Source organism: Excalfactoria chinensis, chromosome 5, assembly GCF_039878825.1.
Source record: "Excalfactoria chinensis isolate bCotChi1 chromosome 5, bCotChi1.hap2, whole genome shotgun sequence".
Classification (NCBI taxonomy): domain Eukaryota; kingdom Metazoa; phylum Chordata; class Aves; order Galliformes; family Phasianidae; genus Excalfactoria; species Excalfactoria chinensis.
In genome coordinates this window covers 4,658,116-4,670,286 of record NC_092829.1, presented here as the reverse complement: position 1 = coordinate 4,670,286, position 12,171 = coordinate 4,658,116, and the positions used below count along the sequence as shown (strand labels likewise).

Below are 12,171 nucleotides of genomic sequence, written 5' to 3'. Positions count from 1 at the left end.
CTGCAGGTCCTTTCACATGTGAAAGGCGGCTCGCTTCTACAACACCCAGCCTTCTGCAGCAGCAGAGCACAGATCTGCTGCTCTGTCTTGCTCAGATGGTCACAGGGCTTGCTAGACAGTCTGCTGGAGATGCAGGGGCTGAGCTGAGCCTGCAGAGGTCCCTGGGTGCAGGCAGCACAGGATGGACCCCACAGCATCTCCAGGGCTGAGGAGCCCAGATGGTTGCAAACTGCTGGAGGAGAGCAGGTCTAGATCAGCTGAAAGCCCACTCCTCCTTGGCATGTTATGTATTTATGTTGCTAAATATATCAGTGCTTAGAAATCATGATGCTGGGAAAAATCATACAGCCCCACACCCTGCTTGCTGGTCTTCCAAGGAGGGACCCAAAGGGCAGGGCAGACAGGCAGTGCTCATTCCTGTTGGATGAATTAATGACAACTCATTTCCAGCCATCACTAGAAGATAAAGACGGGCTGGTGATGGCATACGAAGACCTTTACTCAGAGAGGTGTCTCCAATGCCCCTGCAGTTAAGTGCTTGAGTAGCTCCCCTTCATGCCAAGGGGGCTGTTTGTGTGTTTGTGTGCACAAACATTTGCTGAATTAACCTGAACCTGTTCTGATTGCATGCAATGCAGGGGAGCAACCCTGGTCCTGCTGCTTTGCTCTCTAGTATATTGCTGATATGGATGCACTCATCCACATGCTGCTCTAAGCTCCACTTTCACTGTAATCCCTGTTGTTCTGACTACTGCATTTGAGGAAATAAGGAAATCCCTAGAAGCAATGCTAATCTTCCTGTCTCATGCTCCCCTGCAATGGAAGGTGTATGGCTACAGCTGCAGCTGCCCCCCCATGGATGTGTAGCACCCCCAGGCTGGAGCACGACACCCCTGGCCTCCACATCAGCCATACCTGGAGAGAAGGATGTTGCAGTTCTGAGCTCTCCGTCCATCTATGACTGAGAGCTCCTTGACTTTGTGCCGGGAACTCAACGTGTCATCAATAGCATCTTCCTTCTGCGAAAATAATAGGGAGAAAAAAGAAAAAAAAAAAAAGCATGGAGAAGGCATTTAGTACTCTCAGCACATAGCACTGCAATGCACAGCGGGCCCCCATTAATCAAGAGTGTCACCATGGGTTACGGGTAAAACCCATAGCCTGCAACTGAAATACAGTAAGTCGCTTCATAAAGCAGCGCGGGCTTTGAAGCCACTGGTTAGAAATGTAAATATTTTCTCAGACAGGGAAGATTTAAGAATCTGCAAACGCAAAAGCGCTGCTGAATAAATAAAGCAGGGCTTTCTTAGCATACATATTTGTGATACTTTGTTCAGCCCTCGCATGAAATACTTCATTACGGGCGGCTGCACACAGTCATGACCGCTGCTGTCCTGTTCTCCGGCCATTTGCAGCCACCCTTCGCACACCAGACCCAACAGCAGATCTTCCAACAAAAGCTACCAGACTTCCAAATGCAACCTGCAGCATTTCAGGCTCTTTCAGGGAAATGCTTCCAAAACAAGGGATTTGAAAGCACAAATCCCTGCGGTATGAGCACCTGAATTTCCTCAGCGGCTGTTACCTTCCAACGACCAGCAATGCACAGTGCTGTGGCTGCACACGGATGGGCAGATAAAGCTAACAGAGATCTCACAGGGTTGACTGAGGAGCTCAGGTTGAGCACAGTTTTAATTGACCGCGTGACATGTTTAGTAAGGTTAAGAAATTAAAACCTGGCTATTCAACCCTGCTGGGACAACATAACCCAGAGCTGCGAGGTGCCACGTGCTGCAGATGAGCACTGAATGTTTCAGAGATAGAACAACCGCTCTCTGGGTAGAAAACAAGCAAAGAAAACTTCACTTTTTACTCTTTTTTCTTGCATGAATTAAAAGAACACCTATAAAGAACAGGAAACTGCTGGGGTAAGTGGTGCAGAGCCCTGCTGAGCTCCTCCTGTAGGTACAAGCTTCTTCATCTCAATCTTTAAGGGAGCCTCTGGGCAGGGCCTCCCAGCAATGCTTGGTTTCCCTGCATAAAGGTCAGGCTGGATGGGGCTCTGAGCACCTGATGGAGCTGTAGGTGCTACTGTTCATGGCCATGGAACAGATGGTCTTTAAAGGTCCCTTCCAACTCCAATGACTCCATGACTCTACGATACAACTGTGACCCACAGCATGCATGTTCCCAGCCCTCACCGCTCTGACACTGCAGATGCTCACTTACCTGCCGGGAGTTACTGCTCACAAAGAAGTCCTACAGCCATAGCAGAAGCATGGAAAAAGGCAGTAAAAAACACATGCAATTCAGTGATCTTGGCAAAACCCAAAGGAATCAAAGCACGGTCAAGGGAAGGGTGTCACACAGAGGGATGGGCAGAAAGGGGGAAAGCGCTTGGGGTCGGCCAGTGCCAAAAAAGGGAGGGTGGGAGAGTGGTGGGGATGAAGGGATGCAGAGGAGGAGGAGGAGGGAAGGAAGGGGGGATGTTGCATGGATGGGTCACACCAAGGTGCTTTGGCGCTAGGATGCTGGGGACACGCAGCCAAGCCCTGCCACCAGTGCCGGCCCCACGCAGCACCGCTCAGCTCGCCGTGCCAGGGAAGAAAATTGCTGGTTTTTGTGAATCTGAGAGGATGAAATGTCATCACGACTGCCAGGAAAAACAGGGCTTTCAAGTGGAAATAACGAGATTCTCATCCCGGAGCAAATCTTGCCGCAGCAAAACTTTACCATTCGCCATGGCAACACGTTTCCCCTCGACTTGTCCTCCTGCAGGGATGCTCCCCCAGTGCCCAGCCTGCACTTCGCCCTTCCCAGGACCCTACAGCCCCGCTCAGCAGGCTGGAAGCACGTGCAGCAAAGCCGCTACCATGAGACCACACACACACACACAAGGGAGTTTCCCCTCCTGGTTTGCTGGGCTGCATCCTTTTTTTGTACGTGTGTGTGTGTGTGTTGTTGTTTTTTCTTTTGGCTTGGCTCAAGGTCCAGCAGAACTGCGATGGGGAGGGAGACTGCAAAGGTGCGTAAGTAGTTTGTTGCGTGTGTTGAGTGCTGTTGGTTTATCTCTAAAAAGAAGGCACGCAGTGGCCAGAGGTCAGCTGCAGGGAGGGAGGGAGGCTCCCAATGCAGTTCATTTACAAGAGCTCTTCCTCCCACCCCTCCAGTCGGAGGTGACGCAGGTTTTTCCTTGACCAGCTGCCAGCACTTTATCAGCCCAGGAACTGTGCGTGGGTTTGGTTTGGTGGGAGAATGGGAAATGGCTCTGTTGACAACACAAAACATCCCAGGTTTGACCACGGGTGCCTGGCAGGAGGTTGAGCCCGAGTCTGAGCCCTCTCTCCCCGTGGTTTACAGTATGCAAATGGTTCCCAGCAAAGGTTCGAGACATACAACAACAACGTGTGAAGCTTTCCTGGAGCGTGAAAAAATAACGCTGCAGCCGAGAAGCAGAACAAAACGTGCTGGGAGACAAGGAAACATCAGCCAAGAAAAGAAGGAACCAACCCTTTGCTGAGCATCCCAGCCACTCAGCGGAGGTGCCAGGGCTTCCTTCGGCAGCGGCTTTGCAAGGAAAGGGGGACCGACAGCCCTAAATAAAGATACCCAAGCTGCTATTGCTGTATTTCAAAGAGACGTGATGAAAAATGCAGCCCTATGACTGAGCCAGACCTGAGGCTGCTGCTAAGGCAGAATTGGACTCCATGGATCAGCAGGGGTAGTAAAGGTGTTCGACACAACGATCTGTGATGGCCCTGTGTGTTTTCCTTCTGTATCTTTCAAGGTTGGTAAGTGCTGATACACAGTCCTAGGGGCAGGGGATGCTTCCAGAGCCCCACAACAGGAGGATGCAGGCTGGTGGCTGCCACGGAGCTGGGAGGGAGCTGCCCTCCTGGTAGCCCTGGACAACTGACCCTGGTCTGCCAGCATAGGGTGGGGATGCTCCCAGGGGTGGATCCCAGGGTACTTGGTGGGGAAGGGCCCTTTTCCAAGAGCTGCAGAGTTCCCTGCAGAGCCTTTTTGTATGTCCCAGCCTGGGACGTGGGAAAAGCATTCAAGGAGATGCTTAAAACTAAGAACGTAATTAAGTCTGTGTGCTACTCAGATGGGGATTTCTAGTCACTACAGCAACACAAGTAGCCAAGTCTCATCTGTAACAGAGCCACCTCTCCTACAACAAAGGGTAAGCTGTGAGCTATCAGGACATCAGTTTTTATCATCCTTGCCCAACAGTTCAGGTAGTTCTCACTGCACTTATTGGCCATAGTGATGAGGCACAATCACAGCTCCTATCCATAGAATCACAGAATGCCTTGGATTAGAAAGGACCTTAAAGTTCATATAGTTCTGACCCCCTTCTGTGGGCTGGTTGCCCCCCGCCAGATAGAGTGAGCTGCCCAGGGCCCCATCCATGGCCTTGGGAACCTCCAGAGATGGAGGCACTCACAGTTCCCTGGGCAACCAGTTCCAGTGCCAACAAGCAGAGACCCTCCAGATACCAAAACTTTGTAGTGGTGGTAAAAAGTAAGAAGCATTTACAAAATTTTTGGCCACCATTCCCAGGTACACAATCCAATAAGAGAAGAATGAAACTGCCTCAGAGAGCTGCATTTTTCATCTCAACAGCACAGCTTCGCATGCTCAGGAGGTGTTGGAGTGAACAAGGCCCTGTCATTGTGGGAAAACTGGGCACTTCCATGGGCCCCACCTACCCCATGAGCACCCTGGGGACTCACAGGTGGGTGAGGACACGTTTGGTACTGGGGACATTGTCACAGAGATCCACTTGCACAGGACAGTGCTACTAAGAGGCTTTATTTGGCCACCAAGAATTTATGTGTCGTGCTCCCATGGATGGGACTGGCAGCAGCTGGATTCTAGCCACAGCAGCACCTCACAGGTAACACTTCCCCTCTCTTTCCCCATTTCCCTTCCAGATACTGTCACACATGAGAACATCTGCCAGTTCTATCCTATCTCTGGCTCCCATGTTCAGCTCCTTTTCAGTGCTTATCCCATCTGGGACACAAACCCATGCCACAGATCTCCCTGCAGCATCAGCCCGAACTAACCGGCCACCTCACTCAGCAGGACCTCAGTCAAGTCAAATAATGTTCAGATTTCTGCCAGGCAGTAATTGGCAGCACATCAGGTAACTCTCTGACCCTGGCCAAAGGGCAGGCCATCCACTGACATGCTAGGTTTCTATTCTCACTTCCTTTGAATTTCCATCTCATCTTTTCCACCTTCAGGAGGCACTGGTCAATCAAGCTCCAAAAACATGGGGGGCAATAGCCAGTACTGTATCACCTATTCCCAAAACACACCAGGGCAGCACCTACTCCTAGTTTGTTACTCTTGATCTCTGTCCTGCTTTAATCCACTCTGATCTTGCCCTCCATTAGCCTCTAGAAGAGAATAAGCTTTCACACTGTCTAAGAAGATTATGTTTGGGTCTGCTCCTTCCCAGCCCCATCCCTGTGTCTAAGCCTGGCCACTGCAGGACAGCCTGGCCTCTCCTGCCCACCCTGCAGCCAGGTGAGCATAACATTTTCAGCCTCTCTCTCTCACACTTTTTTCTTGCATTCCTGCAAAACCTCACAGCTTGTCAGCACTAATGCTCCTGTCGGGGGTGAAACAAGTGTCTCACTTTCTTCATGTGCTATGATGCCTTCCAAACTGGTGCCTTATTGCTTGAGAAGGAGACTAAAAAGCAGAGACTTTTGTCTGCAGCATCATTCTTTTGGTTTGGGACTTGCATTTTATTCAAAGCTCACATACTGCTCTGGGCTCACTACAAAAATAAAAGAAGAGATCCACCCATGGTAGATGTGGGTAAAGCTTAGTCCTTCTTGGCCAGAGAGGGATATAAATTTTCCACCCAATACAGAGACATGAAGCAGTGGCTGTTAAGAGTGATCCAAAAACATTACCCAACCGTGGCCACATCTGGGGGCTATTTTCATACACTCCCTGTCATTTTTGTTTGTTTTGTGATCCATCATCCTGACACAGGCATTCCCATGCCATGGCACACGCGGTCAGGTACATGGGCAGGGGTAAAGTCAGTCACATCTAGCTGTAAGCTACCATTTCAAGGCAAAGGCGTCAGCAGGCAAATGAGAGGATAAACCAGATCGAGTCAAATCTGGCAATCAAAGCACTAGAATGAAATAATGGCAGGAGTGTTCTGAGACCACACGTGACATCAAGCAACTTCATAATCACAATGTCTGTCCCAGATGCCTGCGCACAGCCCTGGCCAGACATTACCTGCTGTCTTTGGTAGGCAGAGAACGTCCTTTCCAGGTCTTCAAGATCCAGGATTTTAAATACTTTTGCATCATCTATATCGGTCCACACAGTGCCTGCCAGCTTGTTCTGAAAGACAGAGGGAGCGCTGCATGTTGGAGTGTCCTACTGCAGAGCAACAAGGCCCTCTGAAAGGGCAGATGAAGAACCTCTGGCTTACCTCTGGCAGCTTGGACCAGTTGAAGGACTTGAGGGCGTTCGTTGGCTGTGGGATGTTCTTCTTCTTGAGAGCAAAGCCCAGTGGTGCTCCTGGGGGGGGCATCACTCCATCCAGGGGTGGGGGACCAGGAGGTGGCGGGGGCCCACCTGGAGGAGGTGGTGGTGGAGGTGGTGGTGGGGGACATCCCCCTGGTGGCGGGGGTGGCGGTGGAGGGGGAAGGAGGGATCCTGGAGCTGGAGAAGGTAAAGGGCCACCAGGAGCTCCTGGTGGCAAAGGAGGTCCTCCAGGGCCAGCAGCACAGATCGCCCTCTGAGAGAGAAAGAGGGGAGGGACTGGTCACATAGAGGGAGGGCACCATTTAAAAAACACCTCTGTTTTTGGCCAAAATTTGAGCAACAAAGGGAGCACACAGAGCCTTCAGCACTCTTGGCTGAGGACAAATGCAGACAAAGAGGTGAGACAGCCCCATCCCCAGGGATTGTCATCTTGGTGGCCCTAAAAACAAGCACCTTTCTCAGCCCCCTGTGCAGCTTGGCCTCCTGAAATCACTCCTCAGCAACTCTGGGGTATTTGGGATGAGGCAGCAATGGGGAGGAAGTCTGGGGTCTCACCCTGCTCATCTCATGGAGCTGCGCTGTGAGATCTGCCACCTGCTGCTTGACCTGCTTGTGCTCACTGGACTCCTTTTCCAGCTTCTCCTTCATCTTGTTCAGCGTCTGCATCATTTCTTCCTTCTCCTGGGCCTTCGCGTCACACTCCCGCTCCTTCTTCTCCAACTTCTGCTGAAGCTCGGTGTGCTCTGAAACAGCCCCCCACACCAGCCCATGAATCCATTTGAATGTGATGAACACTCCAGTGTGGCAACCAGCAGCGTGTGAAGTTATAAAACCCACAGTGCACACTTTCCTCATATGTAGCTGAGGGAAGGGAGCGTGTGCCATACCCTGACCAGAGCTGCCTCTGTGCTGCAGACCCCATGAAGAAACAAGAATCTACTCCCTTGGTAAACCCTATAGCACAATACAGACTCAGCACTCACACAGAGCCCATTCAGTGCAATATGTAAATGCTGTTTGCCTAGCTTACTTTGCATGCTCAGTTTAGAGTTAATGCCTTTCATTTTTCCATCACTCACCTTTCCGCATTTTTTCCGCTTGCTCTTTCCACTGTTTAACTTCATTTTCATTGACTAACCTAAAAGCAGGAGACAAGCAGTGCTGTGAGACATCCCTCATGCGGACAGCAAACATTGCCAGTAAAAAATGTGACTGAGAAGCACTGTGCAGAGGAGCTGGGGCTGTGAGGGGTGCAGCTCTCATGCTGGTATCTCAGACACCTCATCTGTGCCTTCCCATGGCTCCTGGCTGCGAGGTTTGCACACTGGCATGTCTTGCTCCCCTCCAGGGACTGTGGCTTGTCCAGTCAAGGAGCAGAAACATCACAGTGAGAGCAGTGAGCGATGAGTAAGGCATAGTGACAGTGACAGTCAAGGGAAACAGCTCACTGAGGACACAGTGCTTGAGCTTAATTCACATGCACGTCTTGTTGAGTAAGTCTAAATGATCCAACTCTGCCAGGGATGAATCCCAAACCTTGCCATCCTGCCCGCTGTCCCTCTTGAACAAGTGAACTCATGCAGCAAACCCAAAGAGTGGTGGATGAGCACTTACATCCGGACTACATTTTTGATATTGAAGTTTTCCAGGGGAGTGGCGTCGGGGTCCTGCCCTTTGTCACTCTGAATGACAATCTGCTGTATGATCCTGTCCAGCAGCAGCCAGTACTGGACGGTGTTGCCACTTCTTTTATCTGGATAGGAGGAAGGGGAAAGGCTGAGAGAAGCAGCAGGGATGTGGCTGCCCCCTGGGCAGGGGAGCTGTGCTGTGAAGCCCCTGATAGCACGTGTGTTTGCCCCTCACACCGTACTCACAAGGCATTTGGAGACAGTGGTGCAGGATGGACATAAAGTGCGGGTATGCCTCTGTGTGAGTCAGCCTCTTCCTCGTCAGCTCAAACATCTGAGTTGCACTTTTGGTGTCTATGTGAACCTGTAGAAGAGAGCAAAGCGTGGTCTGGCCTCCGGATCAAAGTGAGCAAGCAACCCTACAAGCCATCTGCTCCCAGTGCAAAGAAAAGCCACAAGAGCCCAGTGAAGGTCAAACAGCACTGGACCGCAGCCAGGAGAGAAGAGAGATGAAGCAATAGAGCAGGGCAACAGGAGGCAGGTTTACAGCCACCAAACTTGATCCAAAAGCCAGAACTTTGTTCCGGTCTATATAGGTGCCTTTAAAATGGACTGCAATGTCAAGGTGCCTTTAAAATGAACTGCCAGTCTGCACCAGTAACGTTCACACTCACCAGCTCAAATCTTTTGGCAAATTCCAGTTCATCTTCATTTCTAAGCATTTCAAAAAAATCTAAATGCCTGAGGAAAGAAAGAGAAAAAGCCTATTAAAAGTGGATATGTGCATGACAGTAAATAAAAGGCAGCCAGTTTGGAACAGCTCGCTAGCAGGCAGTGGTCCAGAGACAAGTAGGACATGAAACACCAATGAGAACTTCAATCTAGAGCTACCAGGGCCCCACATGTTTGCCTTCACTCTTGCCAGCTTGAAAAACCAATTCAGAAAGACAGAGGGCAAAGTAATTACAGACTTTCCTAGGAGTCTCTTGGAAGAGAAGAGGAGGAGGACAACTGACAGCATCCTACCAGGGTGGCAGATCCTTCCCAGCTCAGCTCTGTGTGGGAGTGCAGCAGAGATGGGGTTTTTCCTACTCTCAATTTGATGACACCAAAGCATTTCCTAAACAGGAGCCAGGATCCATGTGGTTTTCCCCAAAGGCCAAGTCCAAAAACCAGAAATCATGCATGTAAAGAAAGGCGGAAAATAACAGTGGGCTGCGTGTCCCCCACTCACCGGTCTAGGGTTGAGTTTTCATGCTCTCTTAGTTTGTCAATGACTGGCTGGATTCCAAGCATGAGAAATTCATATCTCAGGTGGAGTCTGAAATCCAGACTTTCCTGTGAGGGACAGTTGTAGGGTCAACACAGCAAGGTGCATTTCCTCAAAAAGCTTCTTGAAAGCCCCAAGCCCACCAAAAGACCACCCCGTGCAAGAGCCCCAGAGCTCACCACGCCTGCCCCCTGGCTCAGGACCGCGTTGATGAAGGACATGATTGCTGTCTTGAGGCTTACTTCATCCCGATACCGTCCTGTGCTCTTGTCCAGGTCATTGATGAGCGTCTGTCAAACGTACAGTGTAAGTTAACAGCCCAGGGGCAGCAGCATCTACTCCTGGTGGTCCCAAAGCTCCCGCAGCAGTTCACTGGTGACACTTTCTGAAGCAACAGCTGCTGCTTGCTGTAGTACAGCCCATCCAGAACCTGTGCCTGCAAACATCTGCCCACCCAGATGTACTGCAGCTTTACTTTCACTCCTGACAACTCTATGAAAGCAAGCATTCTTGGGGGGAACTGCCTTAAATTACTTTTCCCGTTCTGTGCTCAGCTGTGGCTCTCATCAGATACAGCACCGGTCTGGGGTAATTCCCAGGCTATCAAAATTCACACGGCCATAGCAAATCATGCATACGTGGCATTCAGATACCCAGGAGAAGAAAAGGACAAGAATGCTGATTCGGGCTCTCTGAGGAGGCTCCCTCTTCCCCCAGCGCTGGGTGATGGTTTGCCCAGACCCAGATCCAAATTTTGTGTGAGTGAAAAAGCGATTTGAGAGGCACTCACCTGAAAACGAGTCCGTTCACTGGCGTATTTCTGGTAATGCAGCATAGCCTCCAGTACCTTTTTGTGGCCGCCGGGAACCAGGCACACAGCGCCCATGATTTCCAGCACTGCCACCTTTGTCTTAATATTCTCTGTGCTCAGACTCTGAGCGATTACGTTAATGCTCTCCGAATGGGCCAGGACGTGAGCCCGGCCCAGGGAGTTGTTCATTAGTGCTTTTATACATCCAATGAGCGAGGTATGTATTCGAGACTCTGCTGTCTCATAGTCCATGCTTTTGAGAAAGTTCAGAATACATGACAAGCCATCCAGGTCGATGAATCGGGTTACAAACCTGTCAGGAAGAGGGATGTTTTAAAATCAAATGCTAAACGACTGCTTCACTCACCAATAGGGCTGACTTGTCTGTTCTTGTAAATCCAGAATGCCTTTCTGTATATTTTCTTGCAATGGTCTTTGGGTAGCAGAAAGCCTGCAGGACTCCTACAGTCCAGAGCACAGCAACAGGGTTGCAAAATGCCATCGTTCCAATCAGAAGCAATGAACTTAGCATGGTTCAGCCACGCTGCTGCAAAGCCTCCCCTATACCCAACATGAGATTTAGATCCGGCTCCTTCAGGACCAGTTTTGGAGAGAACAGGAAGAAGTTTCCCAACAGTGTAGCTGTCTTCTCACCAGCTGCAGCCAACCCACAGAAAGCCCAACAACAGCCAAGCCCGCTCCCTCCCTCAACGCCTGCCGGACCTTCTGCCTCCTGCTGCTTCTCCATCCACATCCTCCTCAGCTGTGCACATCTCACACATTTTTAAGCAGAGATTTTAGATTTTGGTGATGACTTCTAACGCTGCTAAACAGCAAGCAGACTGCAAATGCATGCTGTGCCCAAGGCAGACTCAACAATGTATGTAGACATAACCCACCCTCCTTCACTGCACACTGCACATGTGTTTCCAAAATGCCTCTTTGCCTGATGCCACTGTGGCCGGGTACATTCTGTTTTGGCAAAAGGAGTGGGTTTGCACAGCAAGTGAGCCAAAAAACATCCCGGCACTGGGATGAGTTTAATTTATAACCACTAGGGTTCATATGCAGCAACAAGAGGGGTAATTACAGTCTGAGTGAAAGCTGATTGCTCTGCTTGAAAGGCCGATCTTATTCCAGGAAAGTCAATAGGAAATTTGTTGTTCACTTCTCTGAAAGCCAAAATATGTCCAGCAGGTGAAGTTTTCTACATAGCTTGCTGCATCCCTCTGAGTTTCACAGAATCATTCAAGATGGGAAAGACCACTAAGATCATCTAGTCCAACCACCAACCCGTGATTTCAGTGTGATGGACTCACAAAGCACTTCTAAGCACTCTCAGAAGTTTCACTGCAGACTACAAAAGCTGGGTGCCACCTGGGAATGGCAGAAGCCAGCACCCACAAGTACTGGGCTTCATGGAAACCAGCTGCTTACTGCCAACCCTGGGAGCTCCTTGCCAATTACTACCACCAGAACCACTGCAGAATAGAAATGGAAATGGAGTGTAATGCATTTGCAAACAAGAGCTGTGTCTTCTACGACCGCAATGGGCAGTGCAGTTATAATGAAACACTTCCCCATCAGAATTCAACCTTAGGCATCTGAAAGATTCTGAGCTGATGCAACTAAAAAGACCGAAGAAAAGGAGCAAAACGATGAGGTGATTCAAAAAGGCAAATGCAATTTCAGAGCCCTTGTGTCCCAAGTCTCCTCCCCATCCTGCACTAGTCCCATTTCTATTTCTATTATAAAACTCCTCTGCCGGAGAACACAAATCAAAAGCCATAACCAGAGCTATAAAGCAAGGAAATGAAGATAATTGCCTCATTGGTTTCGTCCTCAGTGCAGTCTTCAGACTTTCTATTGTTTTATTTCTCTCCTCCTCATCTTCTTTTTCCAAAGCAATCAGCGATTTCCTCTGCAAAAGG

General features: G+C 50.0%; 1 protein-coding gene across 6 annotated transcripts in view; it reads right to left on the bottom strand.

Moving 5' to 3' along the window:
- DAAM1 (dishevelled associated activator of morphogenesis 1) overlaps window positions 1-12,171 on the bottom strand; it is a 77,532-nt gene that overhangs the window by 12,652 nt on the left and 52,709 nt on the right. For 5 of the 6 annotated variants that reach the window (XM_072337789.1, XM_072337788.1, XM_072337793.1 and 2 more), the window contains 13 exons: window positions 12,067-12,161; window positions 10,220-10,553; window positions 9,609-9,719; window positions 9,394-9,497; window positions 8,834-8,900; window positions 8,406-8,523; window positions 8,146-8,284; window positions 7,611-7,669; window positions 7,087-7,274; window positions 6,476-6,784; window positions 6,277-6,384; window positions 2,230-2,259; window positions 916-1,019 (listed from right to left, as the gene is read on the bottom strand). In XM_072337789.1, the coding sequence (XP_072193890.1) occupies window positions 916-1,019; window positions 2,230-2,259; window positions 6,277-6,384; window positions 6,476-6,784; window positions 7,087-7,274; window positions 7,611-7,669; window positions 8,146-8,284; window positions 8,406-8,523; window positions 8,834-8,900; window positions 9,394-9,497; window positions 9,609-9,719; window positions 10,220-10,553; window positions 12,067-12,161 (1,766 nt within the window). The remainder of the gene's footprint in view (window positions 1-915; window positions 1,020-2,229; window positions 2,260-6,276; window positions 6,385-6,475; window positions 6,785-7,086; window positions 7,275-7,610; window positions 7,670-8,145; window positions 8,285-8,405; window positions 8,524-8,833; window positions 8,901-9,393; window positions 9,498-9,608; window positions 9,720-10,219; window positions 10,554-12,066; window positions 12,162-12,171) is intronic. The other variant, XM_072337792.1, reaches the window with a different exon arrangement.